Source organism: Thamnophis elegans, chromosome 1 (assembly GCF_009769535.1).
Source record: "Thamnophis elegans isolate rThaEle1 chromosome 1, rThaEle1.pri, whole genome shotgun sequence".
NCBI lineage: Eukaryota > Metazoa > Chordata > Lepidosauria > Squamata > Colubridae > Thamnophis > Thamnophis elegans.
In genome coordinates, this window is record NC_045541.1 from 69,483,772 (window position 1) to 69,507,062 (window position 23,291).

At 38.5% G+C, this 23,291-nt stretch overlaps 1 protein-coding gene across 2 annotated transcripts in view; it reads left to right on the top strand.

The window, feature by feature from the left end:
* The window catches only part of COL18A1 (collagen type XVIII alpha 1 chain), a 194,795-nt gene that overhangs the window by 144,361 nt on the left and 27,143 nt on the right, over window positions 1–23,291 (top strand). For both annotated transcript variants that reach the window (XM_032219441.1, XM_032219432.1), the window contains 20 exons: window positions 2,137–2,163; window positions 3,003–3,065; window positions 3,214–3,300; window positions 4,055–4,108; window positions 4,531–4,689; window positions 5,289–5,351; window positions 5,512–5,556; window positions 9,719–9,841; window positions 11,394–11,465; window positions 11,562–11,606; window positions 12,383–12,427; window positions 14,402–14,464; window positions 15,669–15,704; window positions 16,234–16,314; window positions 17,090–17,119; window positions 18,435–18,488; window positions 19,515–19,589; window positions 19,946–19,981; window positions 21,038–21,091; window positions 22,734–22,808. In XM_032219441.1, the coding sequence (XP_032075332.1) occupies window positions 2,137–2,163; window positions 3,003–3,065; window positions 3,214–3,300; window positions 4,055–4,108; window positions 4,531–4,689; window positions 5,289–5,351; window positions 5,512–5,556; window positions 9,719–9,841; window positions 11,394–11,465; window positions 11,562–11,606; window positions 12,383–12,427; window positions 14,402–14,464; window positions 15,669–15,704; window positions 16,234–16,314; window positions 17,090–17,119; window positions 18,435–18,488; window positions 19,515–19,589; window positions 19,946–19,981; window positions 21,038–21,091; window positions 22,734–22,808 (1,287 nt within the window). The remainder of the gene's footprint in view (window positions 1–2,136; window positions 2,164–3,002; window positions 3,066–3,213; window positions 3,301–4,054; window positions 4,109–4,530; window positions 4,690–5,288; window positions 5,352–5,511; window positions 5,557–9,718; window positions 9,842–11,393; window positions 11,466–11,561; window positions 11,607–12,382; window positions 12,428–14,401; window positions 14,465–15,668; window positions 15,705–16,233; window positions 16,315–17,089; window positions 17,120–18,434; window positions 18,489–19,514; window positions 19,590–19,945; window positions 19,982–21,037; window positions 21,092–22,733; window positions 22,809–23,291) is intronic.

The following is a 23,291-nucleotide window of genomic DNA, read 5'->3' on the forward strand; positions in this document are numbered from 1 at the left end:
TCACATATAGTATTCCCTATTAACAAGACAATTCTGTTTGGACAGATTTTTACCAATATGCAACAAGCAGAACCAGAGTCCAGTTTTATTCCAAGTGTGCTCAGGAAAATTGGGATTTCTAACCTAAAGACAGCCTTGTAAACCAACATATTGTTGCCATCATTCTACTCTATTGCAAGATATATATATATAATCATTTATCGATTTAGTATACATATACAATAAAGCGAATAGTCTGGTTTCATGGAACTTTACATGTATTTGAAGATAAAAGTTGGTTGTTCTACATGATGGAAGTAAACCATGCATGAGTATAAACTACTTACAGAAGGGCAAGTGGATAAATGTCTGTACCTCAGTACTCGTGAAATTATATAGAGACCTTTTAAAGCATGCAGATGCCGGTTAAAAAAAAACAGGAAGTATGTAGTCTGTTGTGATGGATGAATTTTTGTGTGGAAGAACATGCTTTTACTCATTTGTTATATATTTGTTATGAGAATTGGGTGTATCAGGAGAAACTTAAAAGTAAGTTGAATGGCATAGGACTGAAGCACTGAAGAAATGTGTATAGTAAAACAAGAATCAAGAGTACCTGAATACTATAAATGAATCTGGATTAAATGCAAAATTGAGTGCCCAGTATGAAAGAATTATGTTGTATAGTTTTGCACGTAGAGAGAGAATGAATGAAGATTGAATGGATAACAAAATAAATATATGAAGGCATGGGTTGAAAGAAAGACCAAAATAAAACAAAAACTGATTGGATGAAGTTGGTGTGATTGGATGACGTTCTCAAGAAGAGAAAGTTGAGGAGTTTATGAAGCAATGCATAAATCAGTGATTGGACGTGGTAGAAGGAAAGATGGTTTGAAAAGATAGGAAGCTATGGAGAGAAATGCTGAATGATATCGGCATAAACCAGATCAATCTATATTTTCTTTTTCTTATTTCATGGCTTAAATTTCTTTAGCTTACTATTTCTTACTCCTTTTCTGCTCTCTGCATAACATCACTTATCCTGAAAGGGAATAGCCTCATAGGTATGTATACACGTATGCACTATACATTGGAATGAGCAAAATATGATTACATTCTCTGTATACAAATAGATCCATATTGATATAACCTTCCAGGTTCACCATAGAAGCCCACAGCCCTTTTTAAGATTTTAGTGATTTTTTTCTGTCCATTTTCTTATTTTCTTTACATGACTTTCCTATTCATTTGCTTCCCTCTCAGTTTTTGTTTCATCCATCAGATTTACGATTAATTAAAAAATGTAACCTTCTAAATGCAAAGAAAACGCTTTAGTTGGCAGATTATTTTTGAAGGCTCTGATAGGCCATTTAATCAAGGACATAAATAATAAAGGCATGATGGTCTTTTATACAAAATCCATGATTGGTCCTTATCTGTTAGAAAATTGTTACAGAATAGTGTGCAATCAGGTTTTGAATTTTAGAGATTGCTTCTATAGACAGGAATTTTTCATTTTCAATGGAAAATTTCACCTGAACTTTTATGTATCTTTGGTTCTTAATTGTGCTCAGAACAGATTCTCTCTTTCAAATATATTTTAATTTTCCTTCTGCTTTTCTGCCTGAATATTTTGTTCCTGCAGTCCCCAACTCCAGTGTCACATGAATTAGACTTGACATACCTTTCCTATCCTGAAACTCCTAATGTTTCTGAAATATATTCTGGCAGATTCTGCAATCTCTGAAACTGATTTGAGAATAAATAGATGGTCACAGGGAAGAAAGGGAACAGTCCTTTGTCTTAGAGGGGAAAGAGTGCCCCTTTGTTCTTCCCCCCTATTGGTGCTCCTTTTAGATATTTTTATCATTTGCTTCTCTTCTCATTAGTAATCCTGATATTTTCCCTGTTCGTCTCTTTTGCTTCCATTCTGAGCTGCTATATTGTTGCACTCTCTTTAGTACAGTAAGAGTTAAGCCAAGATATTCTTCCTATGTTTTGTGCACATCTGAGTGAGCTATCCCTGTAGCTGATTCAGCCAAATATCATATGAGTGTGAGAAGGTTGCAGAGGAGATTAGCCTGGAGTTTGAAATTTAAATCACAACAGTAAAAAAATGCCTAAGTTCTTTTTCCAACATTTTGTTCTTTTTAGGGGGACCCTGGTGAAGATGGCAAACCAGTAAGTTCTGTTGTTTCTTCCTCACATTTCAGATACAAACTTTTTAGGTTTGAACTATGCAATTGTAAAGAAATTTTGTATACCATGCAAAACTGTCCTGAGCATCTTACAGAAAAATGATACAAGTTTGTTCAGACGTTACTCCCCTTACGTTTAATGAGTTAACTCTCAAGTAGATGTGAATAAGATTGTATCCTAAGCCACATTTTATATAGACATTTTCAGGCCAGCTATTTAATAAAAAAAAGCAACATGATCATTCTAAATTCATTCAAGTGAAATATGTAATGATTAGGTAGTCAAATCTGTAAACTACCCAATATCATGAGTTAATGTAATCTCCCCAAATGCCCCCCCCCCAACCTAAGTAATATGAAAAACAAAACTTGAGAAGTCAAAAGAGTAAACTATTGGCATGTAAGTATCATATTTGGAATGCTCTTACAAAATGTATTCTTTTTTTAAAAAAATTAATTATTTCTAAATGCAGTTTGTCAATCTCAGATGTGTTGATGCATATTTGTTTATGAATAATAAACAATGTGGAAATGTTGCTTGAAATATTTGAAAGAGTTGAAAGATTGAAATGGAAACCAGCAGGCTTTAAAATGGGAAGAACACATCTCAGCAAAAAGTGCTTCTCAGTTGCATCAGAGAGAATATGACTCACACATTGAACTAAGCCAAGGGTTCGCAAACTGGGGTCAGGGCCCATCAGAGGATTGTAAGGGACTTAGAGGGAGGTCATAATTTTTTGTACAAGTAAACAAAATGATGGATTTTAAAAAATCAACTAACTAGGCTTGATCAAAACACACATTTATGTATTTATTCTATAGGGTGATGTTGGTCCCCAAGGTTTCCCTGGGACTCCGGGTGAGCCTGGCCTGAAAGGCGAAAAGGTACAAATACTCCTAAAGCTATAGAAATATGGCTGTGCTGTTTACTGGAGCATTTTCCGAGTAGTCTGATTTGACTGAGGGATTCTGGGGGCATTTTGGGGGACAGGGGTGACTGTAATCAGCTGTATAACTTGTTCTTTCCATCTAGGGAGAACCAAGTGTTGGTGCTAGAGGTCCTCCTGGCCCCCCAGGCCCACCTGGGAAACCTGGATTGAGTTCCAGAGTGGATAAATTGGTGAGTTCCAAAAGCTCGTAACAAAGACAAGAGTGGAACTTGTTTTCGTGGCCTTATCCCACCCAGGAAATGATGCTGCACTGCCAGGATCATTCTCTGCTTTTCTCTTTAGGCAAATTATCTCCCTTTTGTAACCTGAGTTAGATCTATATGTTGACTTTCCATTGAATGAATGAAAATACCAGGTGGCAGGGATTGCATGTGCCCCTGCTGCCCCCATTCTCAAATCTGAAACAGATGTTGGGAGCTATGCAGGAGGTAGGAGAACAAGGGAAAAATCACTCTGCACCACTGCAAACCCACTTCTGTATCTTTGGGTGGAGCTTTATTATGTATGTGCCAAGCCTGTTCCTTCCTTCCTTTAATTTTCTCCAGCTTTTAACATTCTAAATTGCTTGAAAATATTTGTGGTTCTGCCTTGAATAGTGTTGTATATTTATTGTTGTAATGTTTTATTGTACATATTTCTGGGAGAACTTACATAAATATTCATTATTCATTGGCTATCCATTCAGTCTACCAGGTGGAAGATTTAGTATATAAGGTAAGTATTAAATTGCAGAATAACACTTCCACCCCCCGAAATTAACATGCCCTCTTTGTCTGGATTTCTTCTCAATGCAAACCAAGGAATACAGCAGATGAAATTGGGCAGACATATTTCTTTGAACTACTTAGGTCTTTGTTTCAATGGCATTTAGCTTTGATATGCTTAGCATATTGTTTGTTTGCATCTGTGGCTTTTTTCTTCCAGACATTTATTGATATGGAGGGCTCTGGTTTTGGAAGTGACTTGGAGTCTTCACGAGTAAGTACCTAAGTTCTATGAATAGGGGAACCGATGTTCCATTGATTATACTGGATTTGGGAGGAAGAAAGAGAGAAACAATAATAGTGGCCTTCCTCAATATTGAGTCATTCAGATGTTTCAATACACTAACTTCAATATTAGTTCCATTAATTTTTAACCAGAAGCCCGAAGTCTCTGTACAGCATGATCTTCAAACATGAATGATGTAGCATTTGCTCAGCAAGCAGATTAACTTGGCTAGCATAAACATATTTATTTGTTAGGCGCACCTCAGATTAGAACAGAGGTCACCAAAATTGGCAGCTTTGTGGGGTTCAATTCCTGAAATTCCTCAGCCAGCCAAGTTGAAGTACACAGATCTCAAAGTTGCCAAGCTTGGAGCCCCCTGGGTTAGAATGTACATTATATTTATATTTCAGGGTCCCAGAGGGCCACCTGGGCCTCCAGGCCCTCCTGGTGTACCTGGTTTACCAGGACAACCTGGAAGATTTGGGACAAATGGCACTGACTTTCCAGGCCTCCCAGGCCTCCCAGGAGTTCCAGGGAGAAATGGCAACTCAGGAATCCCAGGACCTCCGGTGAGTAAAGGGGAAAATATCGTGCAACTCTGTCTCCAAAGGCTACCCAGGTTCATCACTCTGTCATGGTAAGCCAGTTTACTGTTGTGAAGTGTGTGTGTAGTGGGAGGAGGTTTATATGCCCCTTTGCTAGCTGTGCTTATCATGCTGAATGCTGGGTGCTAATGAAGAACATGTCTCATTGGTGTATTAGTAGAATTTGGGAAGTGTCTGGAAATGAGGGTTGGATTTGACTTCTGTGGTCTAGTAGTTAAGGTATTGGACTAGAATAAGGGTTCATGTGCACCCTCAGTCACTGAAGCTCACTGAGTGACTTCCATCAGTCATTCATCAGTCATTCTCTCAGTCCAACGTACCTTGTAGGCTTATTGTGGGGGGAAATTTAGAGGAAGGAAATGATGCATGATGCTTTGAGGTCCTATAAAATTAATTAAAATAAATAAATAAATACAGACAGGTTAATGGTGGTAAGAAAACCAAGCATTTATTCATCTGCATTCACATTTTCCAAAGCATAAATGCCACACAAAAATCCTGCATAGGGTAATGTCTGATCAGTTTGATTTAACTGAGGAAAAAAATTTCATACTGTTTTCCAGGGCCCACTTGGGCCTCCAGGAAAAGATGGCATCCCTGGTCAAACTGGAGAAAAAGGAGCACCGGTATGTATTTTTCCTTTTCAACGAGGCTCAGGATCACCCGGGTACACACTGAGGAGGACCAGCCAGGGAAACTGGACTTCCTCTGCCATTGCCTACTTTGTCAAGGTATGTTTCAGCACTTCAGTGTAAATTCACTGGTATTTTCCTTTCGTATTTCCAGGGTGAATCAGGTGAAATGGGCTTTACAGGAGCACCTGGACCAAAGGTACAATTACTTATTTTCTAAAGAAATAGTTACTAGTCCCTGTGTTGATCCTAGTTTGGTAACATTACAATATTTTAAGTTTTTTATGTATATGCTAAGTTTTTTGAGTGCAAGTGTGTAAAATTTTTCAATTTTAAATTTCACTGAATCAGATTCCAATGTTGCTGATTTTACAAATATGTCCATGTAGTTTTCTTGGCAAAAATATGAAACTAGTTTGTCAATCTCTTCTTGGTGGTGGAATAGGTGGGTGGGTGGGTGGGTGGAGAGACAGGAATTTCCAGATTATCTTACAGTCTTTATAATGCCTATTTCATAGGATAGGATTCAACTACTAACTAGGTCAGTGATGGCTAACCTTTTTGTTGTCATGTGCCGAAAGCGCACACACGTGCCATGTGCCCACACCCATAATGCAATATCACATCATACCCATTCTTGTGTGCCCCGTCCCCCTGCACATGAGCATGTGATCCCCCCGGTCCCCCTTCTCTGCGCATGCACGAATGCTCCCTGCAGCCCATTTTGGGCATAGCAGGCCTCCCTGAAGCCTCCTGGGACCAAAAATGGGTTGGGGGGGGTACTGCACACACCGCTGAATCTTGTTTTGGGCCTGGCCGGCTTCCCTGAAGTCCCTTGGGACACAAACCAGGCCGCTGCACACTCCCCCCACCCCCCGCATGCACGGGGGACCCCCCTACCCACCCCATGCACGCACGCACATCTCCCACATGTGCCCCACCCCCCACACAGAGACCTGAAAATCAGCTAGCCAGGGGGAGGCATGTGTGTATGCATGGTGGACCTGCGCCGGGGCGACGGCTTGCGTGCCCGCAGAAGGGGCTCCGCGTGTCACCTAGGTTCGCCATCACAGAACTGGGTCATATTCTTAACTTTTCAAGTCAAGATCAGTCAGGGCTGGGTGTTTTACTTTTCTGCCAAGCATTTGTGTTTGTTACATATAACTGATTTTATCAATCCAATTTCAAAGACATCCCAGTGTTCTATGGAAAAAAACATATTTACAGCTCACACTCCCTTTTAAAGAGCCCAGGGCTTATCAGGCATTGTAAGTGTTCTAATTGCAGGTGCGGGTGATACAATATTGTGTTAGAGATGTCTTTTGCGCTTACAGAGAAATGTGATTTTCTTCCTTCTTAGACCATGGTAGCAAAACATGTAGTGGAAGTATGTCCCAAGATTGCCATCCAGGAGAATATAATCTTATTTTACAATGTTACATATTATTTAATTTTGTAAATAATACATATAATAATACATATTTTTAAGAAGATAGTTTCTCCCGCCATGAAAGCAGCTTGGTCTGGTTTTCAAATGTACTAGATTAGGGGACTTCTTCAACCATTGTTAACTTTATAAAACTCTACAGTTTGTCTTTACCCTCTGTGTTGAAGATATGTGCCAGAGAATGGAATTATGCAAAAAAGCAGTATCATAATACATTATTAACCCAGAAAAATCTGTATAGGCCACTGTGAGATGTGAACATAATTATCAGCATTTGATATTTTGGCTGAAGTGTCTTCCATTACTGCCCCGCCTGATTGTTAAAGGTGGAATTTCTTTTATATCAACATCTTCCTTTAGCAAATACATGTGGGGTTCTTTGAGCTACTTTTAACCCTCTTCCAAATTCCAATCTTCATGCCATCATATGTTATAAAGTACACACATTTCATTTGATTAATAGCCTCTGCTCATAAAGCCATCTGCTTTGGTTAACATTTTCCACATCTTGATTTCTTCCTCTTTGCCCTTTATATGATTCTTTAAAATGTTCACTTATAAGTTGTGGTTGTTAATGCAGAATCTAATGCAAGAGTATTGCCAACGAAACATCTCTAAGTATTTTGGAGGCTCAGTATCTGGCCTCTCCTGGTTTTCTTGATGGACTTTTACTCTTCCATTGATAAAGGCAATAAATAGCATAGTTTCCATCTAACAAACTGAAGAGGCAGCCGCCAACTTGGCTCCCAGTGAGAAAATGTTGGCCTAAATTCTCAACTCCTTCACAACAGAAATTTCTCACAAAGGTTTACAACTTAATGTAACATTCCATTGTTATCATTTCAAGAAGTGGGCATAGTTTCTAGATTCCTGTACCAGCCACTTAATCATACGACTGCTACAAGATGGGTTAAATTTCCTCTGTGAAACACAACATGCAGAACTTAATAAGAGTCCTGCTGGATGAGGCCAAAAACTATCTAATCCACTTCCTAATGCAGGAACTAACTAGACACATTCAGGAAGGTCAGAAACCGCAGCAAAGACAATGGCTATGATGCTCCCAAGCAGGTATTGTTTAAATATGCTGACTGTGATTCAGAAGGTAATAAACAGCCCCAAACCTGAAAGCTACTGATCATTTCTTCCTCCATTAATTTGCTGAGTCCTATTTTAACTTGTTTTAAATCAGTGGGCTTCAAATTCTATCAGCCCCAAGTAAGGTGGCCAATAGTTGGACATTGTAGGAGCTGCAATCCAACACATGAAGAGAATATGCCTGGACCTGACTTAATGAAACCAACGTTGGCATTTCAGATGGGGTGTTTTTTAATTAATAAATTGAAAAGCTAAGAGCAGAATTCTATTAAATATAAAAGGGTTGTATTTGCTGATGTATTTGTCGCAACTACTTTAGCCTTTCAGCATGCTCATTCTATCATGCAATACAAGGGTATGAACATAATTTCTAAGCCAACATATGGTATGTTGTTAAATGTCTGAGTCATAGCAAATTTCCCCCTACTCATTTTGCTTATGTGAGATGCTTCTTTTTCTGAGGTTCCACAACAATCCATAAACGCAGTATCACAATCACACAAGATGTGATGTCACACCTAAAATATCAACTGTATTCTTCAGTTTTGAGGAAGTAGTCATAATGTGTATATTAGTGCACTTTTATTGAATCTCAAAGCAATGTGTGGTAATATGTGTAGCAAAATCATAACCGTCTATTTTGTTTATTTATTAATTTCTTATGCCACTCATCTCCCCTATAAGCTGACCTTACCCATTCCGTATAACGTAGATGCAATTCTGAGATTTGTTTCCAACAAATATACTTAGCTTAATGCTTGCAGAGGAACATTTTCTTCTGTGAATACCTTCCTTGGTATGATGTAGTAAGGGATGAATGATGTAATTAGGCATCTGTATACATCTGCAAACAACCAAGCTCAGAGAGCACTCCATGTATAAGTGCAGACATACATATGTAATTCAAACCGGATTATAAATCTATAATCAGACGTCTGTGAATCATGGATACATGCATTCCTATCTTTCTATTTTGAAATTCTTTTTTAAAAAGTGTTTTTATTTTTCCATTTTCATAACATATAATCACATGTACTATTACATAGCCAACATCATCTTGTATTATTAAATGTTTATATCAATTCACTTTACCATCAACTCAGTGGTGGGTTCTGGATCCCGTTCCAACCGGTACAGTTGGAACGGGCCCGGCGGCGTCCACATGGATGCGCATGCCTGCATCTTAGCGCCTCTGTGATGCTTCAGTTGCTTAGCGGAGCATCGCGCAGGCACTGTATATGTCATGCATGTGCGTGGAAGCCCCAAAGACTTAAAAGACCGGTAAAGAGGTCAGGCGGGTGGGTGGGCCCTCTGGAGCACTGTACTGGAACGGTATCCAGTACTCCAGGCAAACTCCGCTATGCCCGTACTGGGGCAAACCGCCTGCAACCCACCATTGCATCAACTCCCCAAAACAATTATTGGCTCTTCTGCTCTCCATACACCATAACTGTACCTTATCCATCACTTTCTTCTCCCTCTCTCCTCCCCTTCCCTACCTCCTTTCTTCCCTCTGTCATCCTTGTCTTCTCTACTTCCCCTTCCTCTCTCCTTCTCCTCTCTCCCCTTTCCACTCCTCCTTTCTCTCCTCCTCTTCCCCCCTGCCCTCTCTCCTATCACTCTCTTCTTCCCTTACCTCTCTTCCACACTCTTCATATCACTTACTTGGTGTATTTCAGCTTCTGAGCAAGTTCAATTTTATGTTGATGGTATTTATAATTCCTTTTCATCTATTTTGAAATTCTAATTTGCATGGCTCTGAATACTTGACCCCTTGTTAGAAATAGACTTATCTTAATTGCCAATGTTCTTTCAGGGCAACCAAGGAGTGCCAGGAGTGCCAGGAATACCAGGTGAACCTGGTCTCGCAGGGCTTCCTGGGCCAATGGGACCCCGTGGATTGCCTGGCCCCCCTGGGCCAGGCATTGCAGCAGAATTTGTGAGTACCAAACATTTCAGTGTGCTTAACAACAAGGTGCAAAAGGTTGAAGAGCACTGCAATTTCTAGTTTGATCTATTTGTTACTTGTTATTGCTATTACTGAACCATCAATGCCTTTGGTAGTTCACAGGGAAAAATAGTAGAAGTTGACCAAAACTATAACAATTTGAAATTCAATACAGTGAGAAGACAGATAAAGTCGAAGAAATACAGGGAGAATGCCCCTTCAATTCATTTATTATACCCAGCAAGGCTCTGTGTTAATGTCTTGTTGGTCAGTTTTAGAACTCATGTTGGGCAAGCAGTGATTCGTGGATGCAGTTCTTGGATAAATATGTTTATTGCAAGAACCAGGTTAACCAGCTGTTAAGAAGGAATTCCAATAACTGCTAAGTATGAAATACAAGCCTACTTTATAGTAAAATCAGGATTTGATTCTTCTGCTTCTTTCTCCCACCCACATGGTGCAACAGTGGGGAGGCTTCCCTCCATCCTTTATAATGGACAAGGTTGTTTGCTTCTGAAATAGAAGGATGAAGACTAGAAAAGATTAAGGCAGTGGTTTACTGGGAGAGGAGGACATCCTGTGGAAAGCTTTGTTGGAAAACTCTTTAAATGGGGGGATTACCACCCATGCTCAGAGCTCAGGAATGACAAATCTGTCCCCTCATCTTTTTATCCCTTCAATATGAAACACTTCGATCTGTTAGAGGGAATCAATGTAGGTTGGAAGACCAAGCACAAAAGACAAATCTTTTTGGCAGCAAAGGCTGCTATAGAGGAGAATCACAGAAAGGAAGACTGTGTCATTGATGACATAAATGTGCCAAAAATGGGGTTGAATAGTATTTATTATGTTATACATATCATATATGTGTGTGTACACATGCACACATCTGCGCACACACGCACATGCATACACACTTGTATTTTTTTTATTTATATCCTACCTTTATTTTTTTTATAAAACTCAAAGGGGAAAACATTCATAATACTTCTTCCTCATCCTATTTTTCCCATAACAACCACCCCGCGAAGTGTGTTAGGCTAAAAAAGAGTTATTGGCCCAGAGTTACCCAGCCGACTTTCACATCTAAGGTGGGACTAAAACTTTCCTGGTTTCTAGCCGGGTGACTTAACCACTAGATAAAACAAACCCAATAAGCTAGGAAAAGCTAAAATTTGGGAGATAATAAAAGAAGAGTTTAGCTATCAGAAATATACACCGCATCTCAGATCTGTAAGTATAAAAAAATATAACTGAAATTAGAAAGGTTTAGAATATGAGCTGTTTTCAGTTCAACCAAGATATTAGCCAATAGGAAGTAAGATGCAAGAAAGAAAAACACAGTCCTCTGTGTAGGGTTTAACAAGCTAGGAAATCAGCATATGGATTGGGCTGTCATTAGGACTAGGATCCTTCCTATCTTCATTCATTGGCTTGTTCCCTTCAAGTATTTATAATTTGTTGGGCGGGGAAAGAGACACAGCCAAAGAAGACTCTTACATGACAACATACTGGTTGACTAATAACTTCTATTACTTTTTAGGTCGACATGGAAGGCTCAGGATTTCCATTAGTCTCTGGTGGTCCTGGAACTCGTGGGCCAGAAGGTCCTCCGGTAATCCACTTTATATTCCTTTTCATGGATAGGAATATGGATATGCAAGCATAGGAAGAATGACTGAATTTAGCTGTAACTTCTTTCTATTTGCAGGGGCTTCCAGGACTTCCAGGACTCCCAGGGCCTCCAGGACCCAAGGTCTGGATTTTAAAATGTTGGATGCTTTGGCTTTTACCTGAACCCTTGATTAGTTTAGCAGGGTAGCTTTGTAGAGCCGAGGTGGTGCAGTGGGTAGAGTGCAGTACTGCAGGCCATTTCAGCTGACTGCTAGTTCAGCAGTTCGGTGGTTCAAATCTCACCGGCTCAGGGTTGACTCAGCCTTCCATCCTTCCGAGGTGGGTAAAATGAGGACCTGGATTATTGTTGGGGGCGATATGCTGACTCTGTAAACCGCTTAGAGAGGGCTGAAAGCCCTATGAAGCGGTATATAAGTCTAACTGCTATTGCTATTCTAAAACGTTTCCTGTCTTTAGAATACACTTTAATGCTATTTTTTTCCATTAGCCTATTCAAATTCACTTTGAAATAAATAAGGTGTACAGAGCTGGTGCAGTATAGATGATTGTGCTATTCTATTCAGAAACTGCACTGATAAGAATGGTACATATATGCTGTATCTTGCACAAGTCATTGATCCTACCCAAGATTTTGCACAAGTAGTTGATAGAGGAATTATGTGGACATTCCTCATTATTAGACTAGTGATCCTGTGTTTGGATCATAAATCAGGAATATCTGTTGTTCCCACAGTCCAAAAGCAAGATAGGTAGACATGCAAATGGATTATCTTTCTGTGTTTTATTTAGATCCTGTGACACATTGACACTCTTGATTCATGTGTCCCCCATTCATGTGTATATTAAGAAGTATATGTAAAAGAAGAGAGTCATATATCAGTCTTTTTTTAACTCTAGGGAGATGAGGGCATCATTGGTCTCCCAGGGTTGCCAGGTGAAAAGGTAAGTTCATGTCAATGTTTGATTAAAATGTTTGATTAAAATAATTACATTTCTCTTCCTTGATGCTAGCTTAAAGAAATGTTTTATTCACATGCTATTAAAAAAATTAGGGCTGTACATACATAAACAATGACCTACAGTAAAAAGGCATTTTGGACTTTGCATGTGCGTGAGCATTGTTCATCTCTACAATTCATGAAAGCAACTTGTTATTTTCAAGATATGGCACAAAATGCAAATAAAAAAGGGCACTGTTTTAAGGACTTTTATTTGGTTGGGTGTCTTTAAGAAAAAAAGATGCATGCTTAATGAAATTTATTTGTTTGTTTGGCTCATTTGTCACCCATCTTATGTGCCATAACAATGGGCAGCTCATAATAGCAACAACAATAGCCTATAAAAAAATACAAGCAAGCATGCAAACAAAATAACTTCTGGTACCCTAGACCACATTCCCCAATTCATAAGCAATTAGAGTGAATGAGCTGCAGACTCACACTGTCCCAACACTTGGAAGAAGAGCCACTAGCACCATTGGGAATGTGCCTATCCCAGGGGCGTCAAACTGGTGGCCCGTGGGCCAGATGTGTCACACATAGGCCACATCCATCCCAGCTCCATGAAAGGGGAAAAAACATTGCGATATGTCACGTGACATCAATGTGATGCTACGAGTTTGACACCCACGTGCTATCCTAATCCACAGTCAAAGATAAGCACAATCTGATCCAGAAGGCCCCAAATCCCAAAGTCATTCTATCCTGCTAGAGTTCCGTTGAAGCTTGTTTCTTCCCATCCAGATGTTCACATCCTCCAGATATTGGGTCATCACATGATGTCATTGCCAGTCTGACCTGGGATAGAATTGTACAATTGGTTGTCATCATCACACTGATGATACTGCAATTAGTTCTGTTGAATGATCTCATCCAACGGTTTCATGTAGCTATTTAGGAGGAGCAGTGGGTGACATGATCCTTAAGATACACCACATCGCAGGAGTCTGTGATAGACTTTCCCCCCTCTCCAACACTCACCAGAACCAGCCACAAAAAAAGAACAGCTTCAAAGCATCAGCCACCGTGAAGCCACTCTGGAAGGATACTGTGGTTGATGATGCTGAATCTATTCATAATATGGTTCTTAAGGGAGGCTCCACATTTTTTCATACTCACATGGAAATCTGAAATAAATCAGGTGGCTTTTAATTGATAGGAGTGAAGCCATGTTAGCTGTCCCAGGAAAACCTCATAGGAAACACAACTAAATAAGCTAATTCTACTTTACTATAAGGCTCTGTTAATGGAATTTTGGAAGTCGAGAAGTACAGACTTCCCACTGCCATTTTTACCTGCTTGGTGTAAAGTAAACCCCTAACGAAAGAAGACTCCCAGGCTCGAGTTTCCTCAAAGTTCCATTTTATTAGAGATATCAAATTGGCACATCTGGGAAAACCTGAATCTGTAAGCTTCTCCACCCAAGTGAAAGTTCAAGTCCCTGCCCAGCAACCACATGTCCATCACATGGTCCAATCAGGCCCCATCCAAACTGGAGATGCCTCCCAGTCACACTACTCCAGGTGCAGGGCAAGATGTCCTTGACTCTCTGAGAAAGGAATATTATTTAGACTATATCTCCCATATGCCATATAAAATGTACCAGGCCTGACAGCCCAATGTAAAAGATGGCTTCCAGGCCTGATACTTGGTCCATTTGATCCTTCTTAAGTTTCTTTCTCTGGCTATTAATTTATTGGGGGATCCGCCCACCAAATGTCTGATTGTTTCCTACCTAGGCAGCATCTTTTTCCATCATCCTCCAATGTTATCCATACATTACAGGCCATGTGCTTTCATGAAATCTGAAGCACTTAACCATAATCATTTTTGAAGCCTTAAATATATTTGAATGGGAATTGAATTGTTAAATTATATTTGTGATGAAAACCAGGACTTTCCCCCCCTCTTCCCACAGGGAGATCCTGGCTTGCCGGGATTAGATGGTCGCCCTGGATTAGAAGGTTTCCCAGGACCACAAGTGAGTAGAAAATTCAGTCCAAGCACTACTCCTTCCAATTCCCTGTGACTTTAGGAATTATTAGAATGATTTCTTTGAAAGCTTCTAGCCCTCGGACCTAGAAAATTATGGGTTTTTTAATTTTAAAAATAATATTTATTGAATTTTCCAACGTTTAAAAGACAAAACACAAATGTACACTTATACTAGCTTTTCTATATTGGTATCAATATCGTTTGTAACAATCCTATTTACAATCCTATTTATCTTAAATTATATCATTTAGATTATAATAGCATCAAGTCAATATCATCTATTTCCTATACCTTTTACATTCTTTATATTATACTTTAACATTTTATACCTTAAGTTTTACATTTACTCTCAAGCCAGGAATACCATCTATTCCAGATTTGACAGTACTTGGTTTTGTCCCGCTCCTTCATTTCCATAGACAGTCTATCCATTTCTGCACATTCATAGATTTTTCTTCTTATAATCGGGTCTGGAGGAGACCCAGCAGATTATGATAGAAATAACCAGTATACAAAGTTCTCCAGAAAACATCAAGTAGCAGGGCTGCTGCTGAAAATGGACATTGATTCCTTATGAATGGTGTCTGTTTCCATTTGGTCAATTTAAAGTGACAGTGATATTTTCTTCAGTGTCTGTAAGTGACCACACATACTTCAAATATTTGTTGTAATGGTGATGATTGTTTATAGCTTTTAATTCATGTAAGTAGGCTCTATTCATTCATGATCAAGATCATTTATAAAAGGAGAATAGACCAAGTTGTTGCTCAGTCGCTAAGTTGTGTTTGACTTTTTGTGACTCCTTGGACCATAGCATGCCAGGCCCCACTGTCCTCCACTGTCTCCCAGTAATTTGCCCAAATTCATGTTCATTGCATCAATGACACTATCTAACCATCTCCTCCTTTGTCGTCCCCTTCTCCTTTTACCTTCAATCTTTCCCAATACCAACAGCCCTTTTTATTAGGTCAGCCGAAGTATTTGAGATGCTTTAATAGACCAAATGAAATGAAAAATAGAAGTCAAACAAGTGAATCAACAGTGACCTTTTAGTTATACCGCAGTTTCTGGATCCTAGTTCAGCCCTCCATATGCTAGACTACAGTCACTATCATTTACAGCAATTCCATAGTTGTCCATTGTGTGAAATTGCCTTATTTCTTAAAAATGTCTTTTCCTCCCTATTTCAGGGACAAAAGGGTGAAGAAGGAAGCCCAGGGTCTAAAGTGAGTACCATCTAGATTTGAGAAGAAATTATGTTTGTGTGTTGTGTAATACAAAATTTGGATTTTTCCCCCTGAGGAATTTTGTTGAAGTCTGAAGAACATTACAATTTATTTTGCTTTAAACTGCACATTTCAAAACTTTTAGTTGATGATTCCTATGACATCTAACAAATACCTCCAATTCACCTATTGCTGAAATGTGTGCAATCTATATCTTCAGTGGTCTAGTTGGGATTATAAAGCATGAGGAGGATTATCTGTACCCAGCTCTTAGAGAAGACTGAGATAACTGTTGGCTAGGCAGGAGAATGAATGACTAGCATTGATATGGCTCCATCTTTGAATGCCCGCAAATAATAGCAACCTATGCAGAACTGAATTTTGCATTAAGAGATGTGGATGGAGAATTTTTATATGTTCCCCCCAAATCTAAGTTAAAAATCTAAAATTTGCAAATATTTTTTCTAAACGATACAGGAACACAATTTGAGCAGAACGTATGTCAAGACTTTTTATTTCTTTCTTTAAGGGTGAAAAGGGTCAAGATGGAATAGGACTTCCTGGCCCTCCTGGCCCTCCAGGACAAGCTGTGTACCTGTCTAGTGAGGATGTAAGCATATTTTTACCTTTTACTAACTATATTTTGTTACTCTTCTGGAATAATGTTATCTGCGAGGGAGTGATGCTCCAGAAATTACAGTACTTTAATTCTAAATGTTAACTATTTTATGTTTAACCCAGTGGTGAAATTCATTTATTTTACTACTGGTTCTGTGGGCGTGACTTGGTGGACAAGGTATGGCTTGGTGGGCATGGCAGGGGAAGGATACTGCAAAATCTCCATTCCCACCCCACTCTGGGGCCAATCAGAAGTGGCATTTGCCAGTTCTCCGAACTACTCAAAATTTCCGCTACCGGTTCTCCAGAACCTGTCAGAACTTGCTGGATTTCACCCCTGGTTTAACCCAATATTTCTCAATCTTAGAAACTAACATGTATGAACTATAACTTCCAGAATTCTAGGAATTGAAGTCCCCACATCTTAAAGTTGTTAAGGTTGAGAAAAACATGCTGTAATCATAAAGATATTACTATACAATTACTGCTATTGTATAGCTAAACATCTAAAATGAAGATACTTTGGGTTGTGGTTTTTTTTTAAAAAAAAATTAAATCCTGAATTTCTGAGTTTTCAGGCATATGCCGAATAGAAGTATTTGAAAACACAGTTATATGCAGATGCAATGCATGCAATGCAGATGCAGATTTAAGTGTGCTCATCAGCATTTTATGTTGCTTAACTGCTCTCTTTAAATGTTTTGCTGAGCAATCTAAGGAAAAGCAGTCGTGATCTCATGTTTAACAAATGGTTTTATTATTTTTAGAAAACTGTGCCTGTTTTGCCAGGCCCAGAGGTAAGTAGAAAGGAAGGCTTTATAAATATTGCTTCCAGCTTTAGAAACATTTAGTTTTTGTTGCTAGGTGCCTAAAATAGGATTAGATTGTCTGCAACAGTATAAACTTTAGCTTTTCCTAGGTAAATCTGGTCCTTATTTGAATTTTTATTATTAAGATTAAAGTTATGACAATCTTTTCTCAATATAACTCTCAAGAAGTAGGGCTAAATTTCCTCAGTTTTTCCTTTGGGACATTGTCTGATGAGTGGACAGTGTCCTGGAGGTGGTTGAAGAGTAATAGGCATGAAATCTATGATCTGAAGTTGCTTTTCTTTGAAGGTCTTATCTACTTGCCCACTCTGAAAGGATTCGCTCTGCTTAGATTTCTCCTGAAGGCATTCTAGGGAGTGTTCTGTTGCATATTTTGAAACAGTTCTATTCTGTTCTGGAAAGGGACCATCTGAGGTCTCTTCAGAACAAACATACATAGATTATGAAGTGGTGCTACATGGGTATCCCACATGATGTAATTTCAAGCTTTTGAAACTGCCCTTGAAGTACCCTTGAAGTGCTGTATAATTAAGGGAAGATCTTCCATTATGATGAAAAATAACAGTTTTTGAACCTTGGCAATGAGGAAAAGCTGTTGTGTAGTGGTGAAGAATTAGGCAGGTAAGAATTGGGCATGTAATGAAATGAAACCAAACAAGTATGTGTTATTGGGGTATTGAAAAGCTGTCTTCTTTCTCTTTTCCTTTTCAGCATGTTAAAGGGAACTTTAGTTTGCAGAACTATTAAAATTGCCTGGATGCTCCTCTGTGTCAGGAGCTGAGAGAGTTATTATATTTTTCAGGCCACAGAAATATTTCTGAGCTTTCCTTTGATCCTAAAGCTCTTCTCTTCTCTCCTCTCCTCCTGTCCTATATTTTTTTTCATGTCCTTTATAAGTTATTCAAATTTGTAGCTAGAAAACTTCATTATCTGTCTAACTGTCAAGTCAAGCAATTAATCATCTTCTACAGGAAGAGAATGCAGGAGATAGCATTCTATACTCTGAGATAGCCAAACTGGTTACAAACTCCAAGAAAGAAACAGTTTAATAATAAATCTTCAGGAAACCATTATATTTAGGGCAATATTTCTCCAGCAGGTTCTATTTCAAAGTAGGTTAATGAAGGAAACAAGGCCCTAGTGGTTTACCACATGCTTTAATGTGCCATAGGAGACGCATATGCAGTTAATAAAAGCGCTCAAAAATAAAATTGCCCCATTAGCCCCATGAAAGAATCGGACATGAGATTTGATAACAGGAAATGTCTACCTTCCTCTTTAGGGACCCAGGGGACCAAAAGGTGACTCGGGAACTCCAGGCTATCCTGGACTGAAGGTAAGATTGTATAAAGTACTTTTAAAAAGAAATCTGGGTTGAAAGATCATTATCATAATGGAAAATTGTCTCTTATCCAAGATGTTTTTAGTTTGCTTCTAATTTTACTATTGCTGTATAACGGACTCTGTTTCTATCATCAGAAGTGCCATCCCTGGCTCATTTTCAACCTTAAATTAAGATTCCCTTAAAAGTCTTCCTTAAGTTAGAATAATATTAGCAAGCATTTTCATTGGTTGGAATTTGTGGAAAAGCTAAATAGAAAATGAAGCAGGAGAAATTGGATTTGATGATGTGCTGGTAATTGAATTTCTGGAAAACAAGAAGAGTATAACTAAAAATAACTGATTGAATGGCTATTGCTACTAGTCAGGTTCCCCTATTTAAAATGTCTTTTGTATGGTATTTTATTTTTTCCTTTGTTAAATGAGCAGTATCTCTTATTGTGTGATCATTGGTAGGAAAAAAAAAACCCCATTTTATTGCCATATTCATGTTTTTTCCACTGTAGAAATTTACAGCAAAGATATACATAATGTGCAAATACTTTAGGAAATATCATATTTAAGATTGGTTTAGTTAGATATTACATTCCCTTGTAAAATTGTACTGACCATGTCGCTGCATGAGCACCCTAACATAGTAAAGAAGCACAGTCAGAAGTAAAAATTATAAGAGTTTTTAGCCAAAATGCATGATTCGTCTCATTCCTGTATTGCAGCTTTTACAGTACATACAACTTGCTTGCTTGAATAATTTATTTTAAAAATTGAGAGTTGGAATAATATTTTATTTAGCTTCAGAATAATAATTGCACTCAGTACTTAATTTGTGTCAGAAATGGGAGTATGTATGCCTTGGGTATAAGTGCAAAAAAATCGTTTGGTACTTTGGAATCCAGTTTAATTTCTCCTTGCTTTATAAAATGATTGCATTGTACTAAAGAGATGCTTATAATGTGTGCTGCATTTGCCCTAGGAATGATATAAACCACTGTTTCCTTCTTGTGTTTTGCCCCCTGGACAGGGTGAAAAAGGAGAGCCAGGAGTTATAACTAGGTTTGATGGAACAATCCTTGCATCTGAAGCAAAAGGAGAAAAGGTATAGCTTTTTTTTTTTGCTTACATTTGAAAAATTGTTTTCCAATTACTATTGCTTTTGTGCAGCAAGATACTAAAGGATCTGCTTCTCACATAGTAAAGGACTTCCTTGTAAGGGAAAGAAAGGAAAGAGGGCCCCTAACTCAGCTTTTGACATAAAACCTCAGTTGGCTTTAGGATTCTTTAAATCTACCTTCCTATTCGAAGTTATTTACAGATTATGCTATACTTCACTTCTTGTAATTCTGCGGTAATTAGGCGATGCTGAAAGAGGAAGTCTCATACAGAGGTGTCCAGTTAGGGGGAACTGTTCCAAAAATGATGTGCCTTGCTGACCATACACCCTTTTATTTATAGGGTGAACCAGGCCCAAGCGGACTCATGGGACCAGCAGTAAGTTATAAATGGTATCTTTGCTTTTATGCAAGGAATTAATTCCAAAATTAATTCACAATGCTTTTTATTTCATTTTCTTTTGACTTATGAAACTTTATAAAATTACTGTATTTTTCGGAGCAAAAGATGCACCTTTTTCAACCAAAAAAGAGGATGAAAATCTGGGTGTGTTTTATACACTGAATACAGCATTTCTGGCCTCCCGCCCCCTTTGCAAAAATGGACATGCAGAGGGTTTGGGAGGCTTACAGAGTGCAAAAACTTTTTTTTTAAAATTTACCTCTTCAAAATCATGGTGCGTCTTATACTCCGAAAAATATGGTATTCTCGTAATTGTCCTGACTGTGATTTAAATACTGCTGCACCCTTTCTCTTTGTTTTGGTAGGTACAGTTAGGAAATCTTATGGATAGATTATGAAAGTAAAGTCTGCAACAAAATATTGTAGGCATCCTCACCTGAAAGTGACTGAAACCTGCCAGCCAGACCTAGTTAAACCTAAAAAGCCCAGGACAGCCATTTCTATCCTATGTCCTGTGTTATTTTTCATACTGAAGCTTAGTTTTTTCATGCTTGACCAGCATGCTCTCATTGGGTTTTCTGTGGGGCAGAGGACAATATTAGGGTTTTCTCTAATATAGTGTTTTCCTAACCTTGGCAAATTTAAGGTGTGTGGATTTGAACTCCCAGAATTCCCCAGGTATCTTATGGGCTGGGGAATTCTGGGAGTTGAAGTTCACATATCTTAAAGTCTCCAAGGCTGAGGAACACTGCTGTAATATATCTAAATCAGGGCATTTTCTTGACCTCTGTAATTTCCCCAGGAGCCTTAGTACTATTTTTTGTCCAGTTGCTGCATTTGACCTTGATTTTGCCAGGACTCAGGCAATTTTTTTCTGTTGGAAGGAACAGTTGCATAGCCCTTTTGCTTCCTGCTGGGGTTATGAATCCTGTGATATAAATAGAAAATAACATTGCAGTGATTCTGGGTCTTCCCATTTAACCATCTCTTTCTATCTTTTTAAATAGAGTTTTCCGTTTTGCTTTCTTTTAGGGGCCACCTGGGCGATATGGACGGAAGGGAGAACTTGGCTTTCCTGGAAGACCTGTAAGAATTTTAATTTTTATCTATCTAGTTATTATTTCATTTATATATCATCCATTATTCCATTCAGGTTTTAGTCCCTTTCTGAGATATACAATCTATATTCTTTTCTGTAAATGAAGAAGAAACAAAAACATTCAACTCATCATCCTGTATTTTGCTGGAATTAAAGAAGTGGCAGAAATTAAAATTATGTATATTTTCTTGAAAATGAACAATGAATCAGTAAAAAGAGGAATGCAGGCAACTGCTCCAGGAAATAAATACCCATGCCATGCTCTATAGTATCTGTGCGAACTAAAAGTAACTCCTTTTCCAACCATTATTCTCAGAGCCTCCTTAGCAAAATTTATGAAGAGGAAAGGCAGGGAATTTCAAGAATCCAGCAACTGAACTATTGTCCCTTTACAACCAATATATTCTAAAGTCATTAGGATAAACTCTTCTTTGTTGTATTTTTATTGCTTTTCTGTGAACTGGTAGACTGGTGAATCAATTCACTGACAATAATGAGTGAACTACCTCCTGAATCCTTATTAGAACTCATGAGTCTTCTTAGCTATTCCTCTCCAGAGCAGAATTTTGGCTCTATACAGATACAGCTATGTCAACTTCATGGTATTTTTCTATCTTCCTATAAGCACATGGCTATCTCACTACAATGGCTCCCTTTCTTTTAGGGCCTGTCCTTTTCCAGCCAGGATCCAGCTGCTCAATAAAATAATCCCACTAGCCCACAATTTGACTTACATGGCACATCTGCAGCTGTTGTTGGAATGACTTTCCAGTGCATGTTGCACTTCAGCTAGATTCTCTGGCAATGTCAAAAGAGCACTAATGAAGGAGAGCAGCTGTCACACAAGGCACCAGCCAGAATCATCCTTGAGCATCTCTCTAGGGCCAAGAGTGTCCTTCACGCTTTTTGGCTATCCTCCAGTGGTCAAGCCTGAGCTTCTTTAGCTTATCCACCCATTCAAGACAAACTGTAACATACTAGCTCTCCCTCGTGATTTTTTAGACACAAGAATGGTCTCCCCAAATTGTTCACGAATAAATGCACAGCCATAATCTCTTTCCACTTTTTTGCTCTGCATCCATTAGAAGCAGGGAAGATGAAAGCTCTCCTCACATTATGTCATTTCTGCAAGCATTGTAACAGATTGTAATTAATTTATTTACTAGTTTGTAAATTTTAAATTGTGCATGTTTTATTTTGATTGTTTTGTTTCACTATAAATGTATTTGAAAGCTTATATTTCATTATACTTTGCCTTTTATAATCTACGTCTGTATGTAGCTCATTCATAAATTGCAGGTAACGTAAGATCTTTAATCTACTGAATAAGTCATCCATACAGCTATCTTTCTGATGTTGAAAGATTAGCTTCATATACATGTATAATCCCAGATGTAGATATATAAATGAAGTAGATAGATAGAGATGTTTTGTTGCATTGCTTTTCCTTTTTCGTTTCCCCCCCCCTTTCACTCTTTTTTCTTCTCTGTTTTGTGTTATTAAATAAATAAATCCAATTATAAATAAGCAAATGCAGTATTTTCTTTTTGTGGATATTTGACTGCATTTTATCCAGCTACTCCTCACCATCTTTTGAAGGCAATTCCATTGATTTGTTGATCCTTTTAGGGGCGGCCTGGTATGAATGGATTGAAAGGAGAAAAAGGTGACCCAGCAGATTTAAGCGGAGCACTGGGCTTAAGGGTAAGTAAGTAATTTTTTGAATGATAAGAAAAGAATAGATGTGCTGCATGAGACCAGGGGCCTCTCCAGTAGCTTCCTATGTCCCATGGTGGCTTACCAGGTTTATTTGGGAAACTCAGAAACGCAGGCTGTACAATAAAATCTGTTTGCCATTGTTCCTCTCTAGCAGTTGGCATTCAAATATACAGCTTGTATTTGCAATTTGTCAGTTCCATTTAAATCCATTTGAATACAATTCCAAAAAACTGGAATTTGGTATAGTGGCTAAGGCATCAGGCTAGAAATCAACAGATCTTGAGTTCTAGTCCCACCTTAGAAAAGTAGACTAGCTGGGTGGCCTCAATCCAGCCCCTCATTTTTAGCTCTAGGAAGGAGGCAGTGGCAAATGATTTTCAAAACTCTTGCCAAAAAATCTGTAGAGATATAGCCAACCAGTTGCCAGAGTCAAGCCTGACTTAGAGGGACATAATTATATTGCACCTT